This window comes from Python bivittatus, unplaced genomic scaffold (genome assembly GCF_059951505.1).
Source record: "Python bivittatus isolate LINGU-HERP-01145 unplaced genomic scaffold, Pbiv_v1 ctg000320_np1212, whole genome shotgun sequence".
NCBI lineage: Eukaryota > Metazoa > Chordata > Lepidosauria > Squamata > Pythonidae > Python > Python bivittatus.
The window spans coordinates 8,152,944-8,172,513 of NW_028277052.1; the positions used below are offsets into that span (position 1 = coordinate 8,152,944).

The 19,570-nt window shown below is 40.4% G+C and overlaps 1 protein-coding gene across 1 annotated transcript; it reads right to left on the reverse strand.

The window, feature by feature from the left end:
• Window positions 1-383: 383 nt before the first annotated feature.
• Window positions 384-17,979, reverse strand: TMEM45B (transmembrane protein 45B). Its single transcript, XM_007442714.3, has 6 exons — window positions 17,493-17,979; window positions 9,533-9,733; window positions 8,276-8,488; window positions 3,869-4,053; window positions 2,507-2,652; window positions 384-828 (listed from the first exon to the last, which is right to left on the reverse strand). The coding sequence occupies exons 2-6, from the start codon at window positions 9,714-9,716 to the stop codon at window positions 720-722; spliced, it is 837 nt and encodes a 278-aa protein (XP_007442776.1). The 5' UTR covers window positions 9,717-9,733; window positions 17,493-17,979; the 3' UTR covers window positions 384-719.
• Window positions 17,980-19,570: the final 1,591 nt, after the last annotated feature.

Sequence of the window (19,570 nt, forward strand, 5' to 3'; positions counted from 1 at the left end):
CTTACTTTTCTAGAACTGACATATTTCCCTTGTGATTCAGAAACTGCCTATCTCTAGAAAATTAATGAAGTTGGCTATTGAAAGGTCTAAGCCCCCTACCTTCCCATTTTGCTGGTTTGCTGGTATGTCTGTAAATAAATGTATATATTAGGAAATGCCTAATACCTCCTTCCAATATATATATATATATATATATATATAAATAAATTCAAACCTTGGACAGAAGGTTGGACGTTTTTTACCATTTGGAGAAGTTGGGGTGATCATCATGATCATCATGATCATTATCATCAAGATATGATCATAAAGTATGGCAGCAATTTAAAATAACATCTATGGACAAAATGTCCAGGCAGTAATACAATGCAAAATAAAAAGACCTATTCGCAATAAGGCTGGGAGCTCTTTTTATATAACTGCAGAAAATGATAGATTACAAATGTTACAATAAGTAAATCCCAATTAAGTCCAGTGGTTTCTGTCAGCAATACTGCAAAATTGAGCACTTTCTTCCACTGTTGACAGAATGGATTGCTTTGTAAAAGTGTGCTGTTCTCTGTTGGTGCCAAGTTGAATATTTGGTAATTTGAAGCATTATCAGTTCTGCTTTCCGGGGATGATAGATAAGGCAAGCTGGAAGGGATGATATGAAAATGTAAAGGAAGTGCAGCCATCTTGTCTTTGCAGTTAGACAAAGCCTTCTTTCTATCCATCCTGGCTTATTCGTCATCCAATCCATTTAAGAGGGGAGCATGAGAATTGTTTTGCTTCTTTATGCCAAGTCCAAACCTGATTTGTCTGTTGCTCCTTCTACAGCTCTGGATGCAGCTATAAACAATGATAAAGCATAATTCTAATTAGTCCCACTCGGGTCCTATTCAGCTGATTGCTTATGATGTCATTTAGAGGGTAGGCAACTGTGGAAGAAACTTTCAGCCTTCAAAACCCTTCTGCAAACAACCAGTTCAATTGTTTTACAAGAATGAGACAATATACCATATTTTTCCGACAATAAGACGCCCCCATGTACAAGACGACCCCCACTTTTCCAACCCAAAATTAAAAAATCAATATTTTAAAGATAGTGCAGAACACATTTTTATTTAGTAATTAGTTAACATTGACCTGATACACTCGGTGGGAGGAGGTCCAAACCGTCTCTCTGCAGCTCTATTTCCAGGCTCTTTTGCATAACTGATTACATTAAATCACGAGTGAAACTGCAGATAGCTTGTCTCTGCAAACAGACTTCCTCTAATTGGTTTGTTCAGCATCAGCTGACGTCAGTTACATCCGGCTCGTGATTGGAGGAAGTCTGTTTGGGAGACAAGCTATTTCACTCGTGACTGGAGGCTAGCAATAGGAAGAAGCCTCTCTGCAGAAACAAAGTATGGGCAGTTTTGCAACCGCGCGATTCTCGGCTGACTTCCTTGAATAAGACGCCCTTCAGTTTTTAGGGTAAGGATTTTAGAAAAAAGTATCGTCTTATAGTCGGAAAAATACGGGTACTTCCCCTGCTGTGTGAGGAAGAGGGAAAAGGTATATCAGAATGGGAAATAACAGGATTAAAAGAGAAAGAGAGGGAAAATGTGACAGCAGAAAATAAGAGAGAAAGAAAAGGGGAAGATCCACTCCCTTCTCATTCAAGCCCATGCATCAGTGGGAGTGGCTACCCATAGCTTATCTTTGAAAGAACGTGGCCCTTGATAGAAAATAGGTTCTCCATTCATATGTTATACCTGATGCTTGAGAAATCCACTTTGAAGGAAGATCTGGAGTTTCCTAATGGGTTGCTGGAAACATAGGGACTGAGCAGTAAGCTCTGGCTTCTGGAGGGAGATATCCTCTTATTGAAGTTCTCAGAATATGTGGAAACCTCATCTGATTTCAGAAAGGAAGCTGAGCCCTGCCTGGTCCTAAATAGTTCCCACTGAAGGAGCACAAAGCAGGTCTCCTTGCGGGGAAAGCCTGTTTCATAACTGAAGTCTGCTCCGAAGTAGGAATTTTGCAAGTGCTTCTCCACGGGCCTGCAGCTTTTGAGTTTCAAGGTAGGCAAAGGTGTTCTGATCTTTACTGTGCTACATCCTCACACAATTAATAGTCTAACCAGGCAATGTGGTGAACCAGTGGGGGCCCGGCTGGTTGACTTTACAGCAGTCTCGATTCACACCACATCCTTCACAGTTTGGGTTTGGCTTAGAATGTTGAGTGAATCTGAAAACCTTGATTTATTCAGTAACCAAGGATTAAGCAAACCATGGCTTAGTGTAATAAGTGTTTGCAGCTTGGTTTCTTGGTCTGAACAACTTGTTCCTGGTCTCAACAACATGCTCTCACCACTTGTTGCATTGAGCAGCTGTGCCCTCACTGGACCACCACCAGAGGGAGCAAAGTGTTAGTGTTTTCTGTATTTCTTCTCATACGCTTTGCAAGTCTCTGCATACCTGTTTATTTAAGTGCATAATGTTAGATTTGGATCAGCAATGTATTATTCCAGAAAACTTACCAGTAGACCAGAGAATAGTTCACTGCAATAATGAGGATTGCAATGGCATAATGCCAGCAAAAGCACATGGTGATGAACATTATGTTGCCATGGTCGCTCTCATCCCACTCTGGTCCTCCCCATGGTGGATACAACACAAAACCTATCTGGATTTTAAAAAAAAAAATGCTCAGGATCTCCCGTGCAATTGCAGAGGCACGTCAAGTGGCAAAAATTTTAAGGAAAGCATGAATGGTGAACATACATTTTAGCAATTGTCCAGCATAAAATGATTTACCTACACCTTGCTTAATTACATATTTTCTCCCCACACTCCTTTCCAACCAACGTCCACATTCTTGGGATACTCTGACAAAGAGATTTGAGGCAAATGAGACAGCAGCTAAACAGAGGTATGATTAAGTTACTCCTTTTGAACTCTAGTTAACTAATCTTCAACGCTCAGTCAATTCACACTGGCTGAATTACAAGGAATATATTGTGCCTAATAGAGCCTTCTAACTTGTGGGGAGCTGCACGTGACAACAACAATAAAAGCGTGAGGTTAAATAAATAAATGTGGAATGAGCAAAGAGAGGTATGCCATGCCCTAACCAGGACAATGACATCACTAGCCAAGTCTCCTGGGGGCCTTGGCGATCCCACTCAGATTTCAAAAATCGGCAGATTCTAGTGCAAAATTGTTGCTGATCCCTGCAATTGTCTAGATCAGAGCTTGACATGTTTTTTCTGTTTATTCCCCATGTTTTACTTGTACGAAATCTCCCAAGGCAGCCAGATCTCACAAGTTTTTGAGGCTCTAGCATGGGATTTCAGTGTCCTTGTGCAAGATTTTGGCATCTTCTCATGCAGTCTTTCAGAATTTCATGCCAAGGCATTTAAATCTCACCAATTGGGGTGACTTTATTGACATTTTTGAATAACAACAACAACATAATGTGGGGGTGCATTTAGGCACCCTGGATGACATGTTTTGTACCCCTGGTTTATAACTCTATATATGATTGGTCATTTACCTCTTTCTTACTGCATATAATATCTTAACAGTTAAGAGACAGAGAAAGATCAAAGCAACAGCAACAAAGGATGTCACTGGCACTGATGCATTACAGCTTGTCCATGTTCATCAAGGTGCTAACACTAAACCTTTTGGCCAGTAACCATTAATTGGTGCACTCCAGGTGGTCATTTGATCCCCGCTTGATGACACGGCACTGGACTTCCTTTCCAGGTCTGTTCTCAGTTGCCCCAAGCTTTATACAGTAGATTCAAAGGGATCAAAGAGGCTGCCTCAAACCTTAGCTTCTTGGCCATTGCCAACAGCAATGCTAATTTAATAAGAAAACTGAAAAGATAGCCAACCTGCCAAAACCAGGTTCCTTGCAAGAGGGCAAGGCTGGCAATAAAGAAGTCCAAAATCATGTTGTCACGCATGAAGGTTTGTATCAAGCAGGTGGCAGCGCTACCAAAGATGGCCATCAGGAGCAAGGAATGGATGTGTTGATCAAGCATTGGCCGATGGCTGATGTGGAAGTAGAAGAGGAAGCCTATTAAAATGCAGAAGTTGTTCAAAGCTGCAATCATGTTCATGGAAGACTTTTAGATCTTACCAAGACATTATTTTAAATAGTAATTTTATTAAAGGTTACAATTTACAACAATAAAAACTAATACAAACTAAAAGAAAAAGAAAAAAAATAGAAGGTGCAGAAAAAAAAAAGAAAAAAAATAGAAAGGAAAGAAAAAATAAGAATATAGTAGAGAAAAAGAAAAGAAAGATATAAAGAAATGACTTTCCCCTTCATCACAACAAGTATGAACAATTTTAGTAACTTATCACCTTCTCTTAAAATAAAACAAATGACCTCTTCTTCCCATATCCCATCTCTTATCTATAAACAAATCCATAAAACCTCAACATTTCAGTCCTGATGTCAGCAAAAGTCCATTAAGGGTTACCAGAGATAACAATGTATCTATTTTAAACTTGATCAAGTAAACCAACTTTATATTCCTTCCTTTTACTTCTAACAATCTTTATTCCCTTCAAATAATGTCCTAGAACTTGATTTCATTTTTTCTTTGTCCCTTCTCACAAAATACTTCAAAGCTTTAACAAGCCTCTTTTGTAATTCCAATATAGGAAAATCTGGTTTGTTATTTGTATATCCCTTTTAATTATTGTATATCCCTTTTAATTATCAGCTGGTTTCTTTTGTATATCAGTATAGCATCTTTTTTTATGTCATCCTTGTAGCCTGTCATTTTTAAATCCACTTTCAAATCAGTCTCAATCATGTCAGGTAATACTTATTCCTCTTCCATAGCATCTTTTAAACATAGTCTATCTATAGAGGCAGACACTCTTAAAATTAACTTCTGGGTCCATTGTTCAAGAATATCCCTCAATATGTCCATTGTTGAAATATTTTGCTTCACTCTGTATTAGTAAGTCAAGTTTGAGTTTTCTTCTCTTTTAATTGTAATCTTTAGTTCCTTCTAGTTCCCCGTAGTGTCCAATTTTTAGTCTTTTTTATGATTTTTTAAAGAATTCAAAACAAAAGCATTTTCCCACAGGAAGGATTCTTTATAATTAATTCCAAAATCTTATTTCAAATTTATCTGGACCCTTAGTCTGTTTGTAACTTTCTAAAATCAAAGTTTTAACCACCCTTTTGCTATTTATTCCAGAATTTTTGTTTTAAGTCTTAAACTTGTATTTAAAACTTCTTTTGCTAAGGATTGAAGGAAACTCACCCAATGCTGTAAAACTTGTCAATCCAAAGGTTCCTAATAGCTGAAAAGCAGTTAATAAGCAATTTATGAAAATGATTAGAAAAGGAAGTATGAGAGCCTAGTGTCCTTTTTAGAGGCACTGATGGTTTGAGCAAGGTGGCTATTCCCTCATCTCCCAGAGCTCTAAACCCACTGGAGACTGCTATCTTGTGATCTCCTTATGAGGAGCAATTGTCTGGAGCACTTGTGGGTGATCTCTTCTTGTCCGGAGAGGAATTAGGAAGAGCTAGTCCACTAGCCTGCTCTTCATTCCGCTGCGGTCATCGGCTCCACTTTTCATGAAGCCATGTTCAGTTCACCATTTCTTCCCCAGAAGTCCCAAGACATTTCTTCATTATCTTGTGGACATTGATCCCAGGGTCAGGAGAAGCCAGCCTACTAATTTAGCCCCCCCATTCCACCCCCAAATGTGGTGATAAGCAGAAATCAAGCAGTCAGAAGAGTAAAGCTGCTGAATAGCAGGAACTAGTAATGGTTTGAGGTTGTGGCTGAAACCTGAAAAGACTCTTCAGGTTGACCTTGATTCCTGGTGACTTCACAGTTTTGTTTACACATACACACACACACACACACGGCAGCAATACGGAAGTGGTTTGCTGTTGCCTTCCTTTGAAGTACTTTTTTCAGCCTCCCAGTGTAGCTTATGGCCTTTCCAGTCTCCCATCCAAGAACTACAGTAACCTGTCCTGATTAAGTTCTGAGTTCTGTAAGCTCAGCCAGATGCTGCCAACTACTGCCATGTTAAAAAAAAAAAAAAAAGATATACTCTTTAGCTTTTAAAAACAGACAAAGTCTTTTCTGTGGCCAGCTTAGCAAGACAGTAACTAAGAACAAGCCAAAAGCTAAGCAGTTGCCAGTAAGCTGAGTTGCATTACAAGTTGATCTTGTCCTCTTCCACCCAAAATATGACCCATAAGGCAAAGTCTATGGTACATATGCCCTTCAGTGCAGGAGAATGACAGGAATGTCAGAAAGAGTGGGATAGGGCACTCACTCCTGCTGCAGTCATCACTATAAATCCTATGCATTGATGACAATTTAATTCAGTTTGGTCTGGACCAATTCCAATGGCACAGTGAATCTATTTCTGTTCCCAGAGGACTACAAGCTTTTGAGTGAAGTTTAAATAAGCAGTATTAAGGTGTGAGAGAGTTCGTTTGGTGCAGAGGTTAAGGCACCAGGCTAGAAATGGGGAGAACGTGAGTTCTAGTCCCACCTTTGAAGCGTGCTGGGCTACCTTGGGCCAGTCCCTCTCTCTCAGCCCTAGGAAGCAGGCAAGGGCAAATCACTTCTGAAATCTTGCAAAGAAAACTGCAGGGACTTCTCCAGGCAGTTGCCAGGGGTCAAGACTGACTCAAAGGCACCAAAAGAAAAGAGAAAAAAAGGTGTGGCTGCAGGACAGAAACAGCTTAGTCTCATAGTTGCATTAGCATCTATTGCCTGATTCAAGAGAAGCTCAAGGTGAAGATTCTCACTGTGCATAGAGATAATCAGGGAATGGCATATTATTTGCAGATAATCAAACATGTTAGGAAAAAGCAGACAAGGTGGAGAGGCATTAATTGCTCTCTGGAGATATACAAGATGCAGGGATGAATCTGGGAGATGGGAAGACACAGGCAACCTCTCCTTGCTGATTGCTGGAACTCATTGTTCAGCTGGTTCCACCTGTGGGATCTGGAGCTTGCATGGGAACTGTTTAACCCCCCTCCCATAAATTAGGAAGTCCTATAGGAAGAGCTGTGTGTCTGCATCAAATGATCACCAGTAGCTTTGGTGACTGCATTCTGGTCCCCACAACCAATTCACACAGCTCATGTGCCCAACATTCAGAGATGGATGTGTAAAAGAGGATGTGGGAAATAATAATTAAGCTCGAAACAGATTATAGATTCTTAAGGGAGTTTGCTTGAGAAAGGCTTGGCTTTCCAAGGCAAACATACATGTGATTTCTTATCTTCTGCCACTGAGATAAGTGGGATCTGGGTGGTGTTTGAAATGGCAAACCACATTTTTAGTGGTGCAAGTTAAAAGACTAAACACCAAAAGTAGCAAATCCAGTTTCAACTCTCTGCTTCATCCAACACAATTCTCATGGGTGGAGTGTAATTTCCTTGCAGTTACTGAATGATGAGGTGTCTGAATGTCCAACTTTTTTGTACAGTCCTGCCTCCAGTGGCTTTCCTGCTTTTTCTGCTTGAATTAAACTTGCAATGAAGTCCTCCCCCCCTCCCCCCCCCCGGGTCACTTTCAGATGGAGGTTTCAGAGGGATGGAAAAGAAGAATAACCCAAAACAACATCAGCAAGAACATCTTGCAGCACCTCCAATAAAGCTCACAATGGCTTCAAGAGAATTTTGAAAGCAATTCTGCAGCATCCTTGGAATAAAGTAGAATAATGGATGCCTCACTGGTAGAGGAAATACATTTTTAGAAAATGTAAGGCATGTTTTGGAAGAGTATTACATAAGACACCAATCTTGTGCTGTCCTGGGGCTCTGCTGTGGGGGGGAGGAGCAACTCCTGTTTCGAGGTACTATCCAGTGAGGCTAACAACCAAATAAAATCATAAGAGTAATAAAAATGTATTGATCTGCAACATAGGCAGAAACTAGGGATAAAGTATGACTACAAACAGAAAATATCTAACAAGCAAAAGGCATGGAGCAGGCATGTCTTTAGCAGTTGGGGCAAGATAACCAGAAAGAAGGGATGCATGCTGAGAGAACAGCATGGTTTCATGGGGGAGGGGGCAGACACTGAGAAGGCCTTGCTTGAGATTGCTGTCTTGTGGGATACAAAAAGAGGCATCTTTAAGGGGCAAACAGGATGATTTGGAAGCAAATGATTCCCAATGATAGGAAACTCCCTTAACCCTTGCTTCTTGAGTGCAACAAAGGTTGGACCTAGGACTTCTTGAATGCATGAAGAAGATGCTTCCCATCTAATTACTGCCTCTCGATTTGTGCCTACCTTCCACAAAGAATGAAATAGCGAACATGAAACGGTCCAATCCAATAGGCATTTTGGTCAAGGAATAAGTGATTATATCCGCTGCTCCAGAGATGCCAAAGAATAAATACATGGTGGAATGTTGCCAGTTCATCAGCTTCACCCAACTTCGTGGCTGCCCACTGTAGAGATACAAGTGGGGACCATCGGGGACAAACTGCTCAGCAAGAATCCCTATTCAACAGAGACCAAAGTTGAATAGATCTGTTAGGATGAAAATTCACTTGAAGGGAAAGAAACATGAGAAAGCCCAGGAATGTTGGCAGGATATGGTTTGAAAAAGTCAAGATTTGACACACATCAAAAACAGGCAGAGCTCCAATTACACCTTTGTTGGCACTCTCTTGACTTTTTAAAAGCACCCTGTGAACGCCACTGGCAAAACTATGGCAGCATTGTGAGTACGTAGCAGGAACTTGTGCAATTTCTGCATGCTTCTGGCTTTTCCAGCGACAGCCGATGCTTCCCCCTCAACATCGCCTTTACAACTGCTTCCACCTGATTAAAAACCCTTGCAGCCCACCCTCCGTTAAAAAGAAAGAAAGCATTGCACAATCTATAAAACATAGATCAATATATTTTCTTTTTAAAACCGCAACAGATATTGACATGACATAATCTAAAAAAACAAAAAGTGGTGGCCAGAAAAAAAAGGAGGGGAACCCCACAAACAGTAGCAAGTATTCCAAATCCATTTCAGATGATTAATCTAAATGGATCTTGAGACAACAGGGCAGTTAATGATATAATTTAGTCGCTTATTTGGCTAGATTTATTCATTAAAACAATTTGATTATTACAAAAGAACTAAGTAGCAGATCTGTTAGAATTTATATCATTATTAATTCAGCTAAGGATCAAAACTGCATATGCTAAAAGCCTGTTTCCTTTTTACAAGGATTATTTAATTCCAGTGCAAATTAATATGGATACCCAACCCAGCCCAAGACATGCCTATTTAGAAGTAAGTCCCACCATGTTTGACCTTGGGGGCTGTGAAATGCAGGAGATACAGTCCCATCAAATTTGAAGAGTGTTAGGTTAGGATGGTTGACTTTGCACTGTGGTGAACTGTGCAAATAACATCACATCTAGTTTACCCTCCAGATTTCTCTGATGTAGGTGACTGGTTTGCTTAAAAGGCACAGATCCAAAGCAAAGAGAGTGATAATCAGCCACCCTCAAATGCTTGGTCAGTTGTCTTATTCTGAGTCTTACCTACTGTTGCAAAGCCAACTTTGACTGCCCCTTCAATGATCTCCAGATGTTTGAAGTTCCACTGTACGCGACTGTTCTTGTTCAGTGACCTGCTGATATATTTTAGCGAGCACCTCACTGACCACCAGAGGCCAAACAATATGAAGAAACTCCCTGGAAGAGCGTGGCCCTTAAAATTTGCCATTCTGGTCCAGTCACCTCCTGGGGAAAAGAGCATTCTGATGTCAGAATCGTTCAGAGAAATGTCAGTTGTGACTACAATACGATTGACAGGTGATAAGAGTTTTATGGGGAAATAATTACTTCTTGAATGAACTGGGACTTAAACAACTGGTTTTTGCTTGGAATAAATTCCTTGCTTTCAACTTTGAAGTCTCAATCTTCTTACTGCCTCAACCTGCAATTTCTGTAACAGTTTGAGATGTGCCTTTTTTTCCCTTTCTTTTTGCTATGTTGGTGTCAACCCTATGAGGTAGACCAGGTCAAGAACCAGACACTGCAAAGGTTCCAGGAGTGCTCCTTTATTGTGGAAGAGTATATCAACACAGTATTTGGAAAGCCCATCCAGAACCTTTACTGCCCCCTTTTAAAGTCATTCTGAGTCTCCCACCACTTTCTCAGGCTGGAACTAAATTCCTCTACATATGACTATTTTACCACTGATTACTTAGGAGACCTTCCCTGTATCATAGGAAAGCAAGTTCCTGGTCATGAGTCTTTGTAACAGCCATCTCTAACATAATGCCTTTTCTTATTGGGACGGGAACTTCTAGAATGCTCAGCCAGATTTCTCCATAATTGGCACATACTTTCCCCAGCTTATAGGCATATTGGCTGGGAATTTGGGGTATTGTAGTCCCATCATATCTGGAGGTGAGTGTTGGGCTTTTGCGAAAGCCAGGGTTTGCTAAACATTCCATCAGTAACCTTATTTCTGCCTCCATTCTGGATGTGATTTGTAATTTCCTGCACATGTATTAAGCAACAGAAAACTTGACCCAAGCTAAATATCTATACTGTATTTCATAAATAGAGAATCTGAGGCCTGGAAATCTTTAACCTAATACAAATACAATACAATACAAATACTTTAATGACCAAGTATAAAATATACACAAGGAATTTGTCTTCGGTGACGAACAGCAAGATCAATAGTGCGTTTGGATAGCAACAAAATTAATAAACAGTAACAATAACACTGCCCAATAAAATAACTTTTCCAAAGAAGAAGCCAAGAAGAAATAGGAAGACCTTTCTCTGTATCTCAGATGTTTTCAGGCTGAAGTCAATCCTTCTAACAGCAGACTCACATGCTGAATGCTCTTTTGAATTAAAAAGTGAAAGCAAGAGGAAAGTATCCGCCTGCTAAAAGAAATGTCAAGGTTTGCACAAGTAGTTTGAAATACCCACGTCCACACATTCAAGAACCCAGTAAAGAGAGGCCTTGTTATGTTATTCTGTATTATGGCACAAAGCATCTGCTCCCCATTTTAATGGCTTCTGCTCTGGCTCACTGATGTTAATCTGGAGGTCCAAGAGTAGGAGAGAATCTTATGACATGTAAAAATCCAAATAAGTTCCTTGGGAAGTATGTTTAAATCCTTGGATCCATGGAGTCCAAGGGGGCCACAGCCGTAGATTCTGTTTCAGAATCTCTACAAGGGGGATAATTATTTGTTAGTTTGTCTGCTAGATAGTGAAAGTTTATTACCGTCATAGACCAGTATCTTGTTTTACAACATTTATAGATTATTGCAATCAATTCAGGTGTGTGTGTGTGTGTGTGTGTGTGTGCGCACATGTGTGTGCATGTGTAAGGATAATCCAGAGAATTTCATGGGGTAAAAGGGAAGAGGAAACCTAGTTTCTTTCCTTCATCCTTGGGTTAGTACAAGACTTTACTTCTGAGTGGAACTGGAAGGCTAGTGAAGGAGAAAAATTAGCATTCAAAAGCCAGCAATTAAGCATTTGTAGGAAAAGGGAGGAGGCAAAAATGATGTGCCTTTGCAAACTAAGAATGTTAAATAGCTCTTGGACAGAGGCTGGATAATTACAGGATGTAACTATTAAGCTTTTCCTTAGGTGTTCACCTTTGCATCCACTTATATACACACAAAATGTAGCACTTCTTTGTTTTAATCCATTGCAAATGGGAATAAAGGTCACTTTGATTGATCTCTCAGATCCATGTGTGTCTGAATCGGCTCCTGTCCTTGCTCATCCTCTGTGATGGAATGGAATTATGAAGGCCAGACTCAGGGAGAGAAGCATCCTCTTTCGTCTCCGGAAGGGAGGGGAAGAGATAAGAGGATGAGGCTGGCACCTCCCTGAGGAATTCACTCAGTGTTTACTGGCTGACCCTGGGAACTAGTTTCAGTCTGGGAAGATTCTTGCTAAAGGTTGTAGCTAATAAACATTGCTGAACTGAATCTGCATGGTCTCCTGGAGTTCCTTGGGCTAGGCCTGACATCCTCTGACCCAGTCCCACATAGAATACCTTGCACTAGTCCAGCCAATGGTGCCAGTTACTATTGCCAAGGCATCCTTGTTTGGGTAGAATTCTAACTGGTGTACTGGGTGAAGCTGGGCAAAAGTCCCTCTAGATCTCCATGTCTAGAAAGATCCCTATGTTATGAACCATAGGGAAGAGCACAGCCCCATCCAGAGTAACTGCTGGGACTAATGTTTTTAGACTGTCTAGATGTTTATTGATACATAGCGACTCCATCTTGGTAGGATTTAATCTGAGTTTGGTTTACCCCATCGAATCCCTAACAGTTGCCAGACATTAATTCAGGCTTTCCATGGCATCTCAGCTAAGCCTGGAGTGGCATGTATAATAAGGGGCCATCAGCATATTGATGACACCTGTCCCTGATCATCCCAACAGGCCCATCGACCAGAGTAACTCATGCAGCATATATTAGGAACTGCAGATGGATAATTAACTTGTTATTTCTCTGCTTATGTCATGGCTATATAACTATAATCACTTGAACCTTGATATTTTGAAGCAACGGAGAGGGAAAGAAAAGCCCTAAGCAGGTTTTGTTGCCTGTGTTTTGTTTTGCTCTGGGGCCAGTTGCCAAAAGAAGACTCTTCATTTTTTCCTCTGTGTGTGCTTATATAATGTCTAGATGAATATATGTAAAGGAGCTTAGAGCTGACCTTGGGACAGGTCTAAGAGACCCATTCATGGAGGAAAAAGAGTCAATTTGCAGAAGAGAACAGCCCTGAAATGGCAGGAAGCATGAGAAAGAAACCCAAAATAACCCTATTTTGATTGTATTTAGTATAAAATGGGTCAGTGAGGAACTTGGGTGGGCTTTCAAGACTCTGTTATACTACAGTAAAGCGCACCCCCTGTTATCTGCTGTGTCTGTTTCTTGAATTGGCTTACAATACATGCAATAAATTGCTGGCCTCTGTCTATTCCCCAAGTCAAACCCAACTGCTGCGTTCCCAACTCACTCACATCTTGTCCAGCTCAGCTGGCTTCCCTCTCAGATTCATCCTGGAGTTAGGAGATGGGAACCGCTGAGTCCCTGCAAAGGCCTACAGCCAATTTCTAGACTTTCCTTGCTGTATTTCTTCTCCTCTCTGCTCATTTATTTTGCTAGACAATTCTGCTTGCTTAATGCATGACTGACAGAGCAAGCAGTGACAGTATCCAGAAGGAGCATCATGCCCTTTCCTTGGGAGTGGCGTTGATTAAGCCGAGAGGGAGAAGACAGGTGACTAGAAACTGAGGGAAGGTGAGAAAGAAGTTGGTCTGCAGAGGACAAAGGCCCATTAAGAACATTTTGCCCAGGGAACTCGCCAGATGAGTCAGAAGTTATGCCTCCACCCTCTAGAACCCAACCAAGTACTGTACCTGAAATAATAATTCTGTGAGTAGACATCCTAATACCAACAAACACATTCTGGGAATGGACTGATCTTCTATCACCACCTTCCTCAAGCCAGTAAGTATTTTTTTTTAAATTCTAAACTGATTCTTCCTTTTATTGGAGAAGTACTTTCAGGGGAGTAAATAAGTATCATTTATCTCCAACACACAAAATACAATAAGAGTCCTCTTTTAGAAGGAGGCAACTAATTCAGGGAACAAACAGAAAGGGAGTGGATGCCAGAGAGAGAGAGAGAGAAATTGGATCTTACTTATGTTGGCTTTCTTGAGCTGGAACCACCCAAAATGTTTCATTTTAAAGAGCACCAGCATTTCTTCCATCTTAGAATACAGGAGTGCACAAACTCATTTTGTCAGAGGGCCACACTTGTTTTTTTTAGCAGTTATTGAGGGGGCACCCTTAATTTCATTTTAATGTAAGGAATTAAATACAGTTGATATGATAGCTTCCCTTCTGCCACGTTACAAAATTCAATTGGGAGGTAACTTTTGGAAGAGTTCTGGGAGAACAAACAAAACCTTTGGAGTTATTTGGGCCCAAAGACCTCCAATTTTGCATTTCTATTATAAAGGATCATCTCAAAAAGGACTTTTAACCAATGTCCTATAAGGAAAAGCTGGAACACAATTGAGATTATATATTTATGAGTCTATACATAGCATTGAGAAAGCAGCTGGTAAAAGAGTTTTCTGCTCCAATATCGTAGAATCCCAGATGACTTGATGAAATTGGTTGCTAATAGATAGGAAGTACTCTTTCATGCATCTAAATGAATTTGAGGATTATTCGTTTATTGGGATTTTTATACTCATATTGTCTTTGTAGGTTTCTTGGAAATATCAGCTAGGGTAGCAAATAATATCCTAGCCTGGATGTTCTGCCCCAGAAAAGATCCCATTGCAGATATTTTTAATCCATTGCTTATCTATTCTCTAATGTGCAATTTAACCACTCCCCTCACCCCTGTTCTGAAAGACAGATTTTGCATTGATGTTAACTAATGGACCAGGTTGTGCAATCTCTTAATCATTTATCTTTTATTGCCTCTGCTAATACAGTGCAGATTGTTCAATTTTTCAGATTAGGAATAGCACATAATTTCTCTGGGCATGACAGCAGGTTCTATCCTGGCTATATATAGTTAGATGGACTTCCTTTTTAATTTCCAAATAAATCATTTTGGATCTTCTTCCCTAAAACATTTGCTTGGGGATTGAGGATAACAGATGCATGGCTCTTACGTTAGGAAAATGTTTGTAGGATGGGGAATGCACAATTTAAACCTCAGAGCTGCATGAAACCCTTAGGCCTGGGTGTGATCTCCAGTCTTTAAGAAAATAACCTCAATATTTCCATGTGGTAGGCTTTTGTCAAGATGAATTCATAGGATACCTCCTACCTCTATACTTTTAAAATCTAAGATACAGGGGTCTCATAAGACCTGACAAAAAGCATTTGATAATATCTGGCAACATTATTAAAAGGGAGCTGGGATGGTCTCAGAAGGCTTTAGTGATGGGCATATGCAATTTATTGCTTCTTCTAGTCAAGGAGAGAAGGGGGATGAGATCTGCCCATGTTGGAACTGGTTCTGAAAAAGAGTCAGAGAACTGACTTTGCTCTATGGAGAAGGCTTGGTGGCATCAAGGCAAACTTGCCCAGTCATCTGCTATCTAGATGGGGGTGGGAGATCTGGTGGAGATTTTAATCCAGTTTATGTGTATCTATTGGATTAGGAAAGACTGTGTTGATGAGGATCTAATATTTCTTTGTAAGAAAGAAGATAAAAATAAGAAAACCTTCAAGCTGCATGGGGCCCACTGAAATTTCTTTGGAGTGAGGTGTATGGATCAATATTTATTTTGTGATTTTCTTAACAGTGTTAATATATACAGTGGTACCTCTAGTTACGAACTTAATCCGTTCTGTGACTCTGGTTGCAACTCGAGTTGGTCGCAACTCGAGGTAAATTTCCCCATAAGGTTCAATGTAAATATGGTTAATCCGTTCCGCCCTCCGAATTTGGTCGCACCACGAGGCAAATTTCCCCCATAAGTTTCAATGTAAATACATACAGTTAAACAGTTCTGAAACATGCATTTTATTTTTAAACCACAAAAACATGAAAATAGTCGAGATGGTCGACTTCGCCATCTTGTACTCCAAGGCCAGATCAGTCACACGAATACCACGATCGTGCTTTTCTATAATGTCCTTCTTAAGTTCGATCGTCACTTTTTTCTTCAAAGCCTTATTCTTGCCAAGCCTACTCTGCATTTTCTTTGGAGCCATGCTGACAAGCACACCAAACACCTTCCAAACGCCACAAAACACATCACAAGCCTCACCGAACGTCTCCTTGCTACCGCGATCTTGCCCACAGGAAGCCGTGACCGTGTGGCAGCAGGGAAAATGGCCGCGGATCCGGTTCGTAACTCGAGGCGGAGTTAGCAAGTCGAGGTAAATTTTTGGGGCCGGAGCTGGTCGTATCTTGAAAAATTCGTAAGGAGGGGCGTTCGTAACTCGAGGTACCACTGTATACAGTATGTATGTATGTATGTATATTTCTATATGTATGCATAAATGCTATATTGGCATTTACTTGGCATCGCCTTTATCTGCAGACAAATGTTGCAAATTAAATATATATTAAAGGTATAGGCTACTTTTTTTCTGATGCACTGGCATTCTTTTTTTTCACACCCTTTCAGATGTAATGTCTATATTTAACCTCCAAACTACAAAGCTGACCTTGGCAAAGAATCAAATCTCTTCCAGAACAATTGCTTGGACAGATGAACTGGCTCCTAACAGTATCTCTGTTTTGACCCAAATAAGCTTCAGTTAACCGACTTCTTCTGTTATGAATGTGGCCAGACACCACTGTCCAATGAAACAAAAGAGAGATAAATAGAAGGAAACATCACCAATATGCAGAGGATAACCCAAGTCAACCTAAAACTTAGTGTTGGATCATATTTGCATTTTCAATGACACCAAAAGTTCTGAAATCCACTTTCCTGAGCAATACTGAGCCATCTTATAGCGTTGTTACTGCTTTCATTTTAGATGGAATTGTGAAGACACAGAAATCACACGCTGTAATGCAACCATAATTGTGGGTTGTATCATTGTGGACAATTCTTTCAATCCAATAAAATTAACAGACAGTGTGAAACTGGGTATAGGAAAGTTAGAAAACCCACCTTTTAAGGGACTGACTGGGAAGTAAGGGAATGAGATGATAATCCTATTTTCCTGTTTCAGTTTTGGGAGACAATGGTATTGGATTGAGTTGGTAAATTGAGATACAAATTATCTGGATAAACTGAAAGGAATCCAGTGAGTTTCACTAAGGTTAAGTTCAGTTATCAAGTCAGTATTATTCACTGCAGACGAGTAAGAACCATTACATAAAGACAGCTACGTAAAAACATTGTATAAAAACAATGAACTAAGTCCAATTAACAAAATGGCTGTGTTGCATGTTTTCAGTGATTCCGTCTTGATTAACAAACAAACCTTTCTCAGAATTAAAACAAGATTCATAGTCTGACCGTAAACAATAGATCTCTTTCAATATTAAAGGGCAAAATTAAAATATCCAAGAACTGTCCCATTGGATGAAGTGTATGGATTAAGATTCCATAAATATAAAACTATATGCTTGTGGGAGAAAGCGCGTATCACAGAATCCTGTAGGCATACTTTAGCACTAGATGAGTGAGTGTATGTATGTGTATGTATTTATGTATTTATTTTAAAAGCTTACAGCTGCGCCATGAAGGACGAATAAAAATGAAACCAAAGAATTCGGGTGCGTCATGGTGCTGATCTGCATTCAAGTTACTATGTGCACACCCATTCTCATGTTATTGCCTTTTCGAGTAAGCACTATAATGTAGAGTGCAGAGAAAGGAGTAAGAAATATAAAGCCAAAGGAGCAAAAGTCATGAGGAGGGAGGGAGGGAGGGAGGGAGAGAACAACAACAACAATGGACAGTAATCAAGCCATAACCTCACTCACCCAAGAAGATAACAATTTTTACCTGGATTAAGTGGTTTAGCACTTCCAGCTGTTGCAGAACTCAAAGTCTACCTGCTCACTCAGAGAAAGACTGCTAGCATCAAAGCTTATTGTTCCTGAGGGAATCAACAGGATATAAAGTAGTTCATGCCACCCCTTCTATAGAAAGGGGGAAGGACAGCCTTTTCTGCTGTTGCCAGATTTTGAAGTCAACCTGTTTTTCCACCAAAAGAATGATGGCAGAGTTTTAAAATCAAGGTGAAGGAGCACAGGTTGCAAAGCAGTTTATGCAACATTTTCTGTAAAGGGAGGGAAATCGGTGGGAACCTCTCCATTCATCACTTCTCTATTTATAAAAAAGCAGTCAATGCACTAAAGCATGAATGGATTTCTTGCTAATTTTAGAAGCAGGTATGTATATTTGAGATGTTTTCTCCTCTTCCACATGCAGAGTTTTCTACGTGAAACTGCATATCCTTTTACCCTATTCCATTCAGCCAGATCTTATCGGATATATTTTCTTTCAAGCTTGCGTGCCTGGATGAAAATAGTTCACCTGGCCACCTCTGTTTGGAAATACCAGGATAAGAATCAGCACGTTCCCTTTTTCTCATGGTGTGTCCTCGTGTTCCTAGTCCGCACCATTTTTATTTGCAAAGATGCTAAATCTGAAAGGTAGAAACACATCCCCAAATGTGCACTGACATTGTTCAAGAAGCCTGCATCAAGTCGCAGGATTTGGAACTATGAATGCTGCAGGACCTTTGTTTCCCATTCATATTTTATGGCAGGAATGGGGGAAACAATAGCATTCCAGATGTTGTTAAGTATGGCCCAATAACTGTCAATATTGGCCATAGTGCTAAGGTTGCTGGGAAATATAGTTGAATAGTATTTGTAGCAACCTAAAAGCCCATAGTAAATAGCCATTGTCCTCTACCTCCACCTCCAAGTGATGATTCCTTACCTTGGGCAGGCTCACTGGAAATTATGAGAATTGTAGTCCCACAACTATAGTAGGGGCGCTATATATTGGTTGCAAAATTTTAGACAACCATTAGATGTCAGCAAAGACATGCAGAAAACTAATTCTTTGGCATTGTCTGGAATTTTGCAGCCAGAATATGGTGGTCCTAATCTCTGGAGAACATTAGATCAGGAAAGACTGCTTTATGTGCAAGACATGTACAGTGCCAGCAAGTTCTAATCCTCCATTAGTTATTAATCTGATGGAGGATGCTGGTTGTAGTTCTCACCATACAGCTGTGAATTGGGATGACTGATGCCATATAGCTGGGGCCTTGACTCAGATTCCTGTTCTTTAGCAAGGGGATAGGAGGCCTCCTCTGATCACCAGTCTTAAGATTCCAGAAACCCTCCCAGTAGCCCTAAGTCACAATGTTTCCAGCCAATTCCCACCAACAAAATTTGGCCATTTTGCACTGCAGGTAGGATGAAGAGCTCCCCATGGCCAGCAGGCCATGTAATGCCTCTCCTGTCCTATGCCAGTTGTTTCTTCCCACAGTTCTAGCTGTCTTGCCTAGGAAACAGTTTCCGTATAAGACCAAGTGAGTAAAATGACTGAGAGAATGCCATGTTTTCGTGTGTGTGTGTTTTTTAACAACAACAAGAAAAAAAATCCCGTCATAGAGGAACTTTAGCATGTGGTGATCAGGACTTTCTTTTATTTCTTTGGCATTATAGAAGAAACGGAATGTTGGTCTAAAATCTGAAGGAGTCCGGTGGCACCTTTTCAGACTAACAATTTTTATTAAAAGGCATAAGCTCACTTTATCAGTGGTGTAGGATTTAAATTGGGGTGGTGTGGCATGTGTCTTGCGGGGAGAGCTATGAGAGGGCTATAATTTCCCAGATTACAACCTCCCAGGATACTCCATTGCTGACCTCAAAGTAGGGCGATTGAGTGAGAGATTGTTGAATTCACCAAACAGCAAAAGATTTCAGACAATTTCAGAAGGTCTCAGCAAACACAATGGGTTTTTGTCACATTACGTTTGTTAACTGAGAAGGCTAGGGAGACAATGACGTCACTGCAGTGGGTGTGGCTGTCATGTTTATCCCTTTTGTCTTTTAAGGGGA

Bases quoted from the DNA above. Each gene is read 5' to 3' on its own strand.
- TMEM45B (XM_007442714.3), bottom strand. From the start codon at position 9,716: ATGGCAAATTTTAAGGGCCACGCTCTTCCAGGGAGTTTCTTCATATTG. The intron at 8,489-9,532 runs GTAAGACTCAGA...TCTGTTGAATAG, and splicing joins AGTTGGCTTTGCAACAGTAG to GGATTCTTGCTGAGCAGTTT. The intron at 2,653-3,868 runs GTTGGCTATCTT...TTTAAAATCCAG, and splicing joins AAGGAACCTGGTTTTGGCAG to ATAGGTTTTGTGTTGTATCC.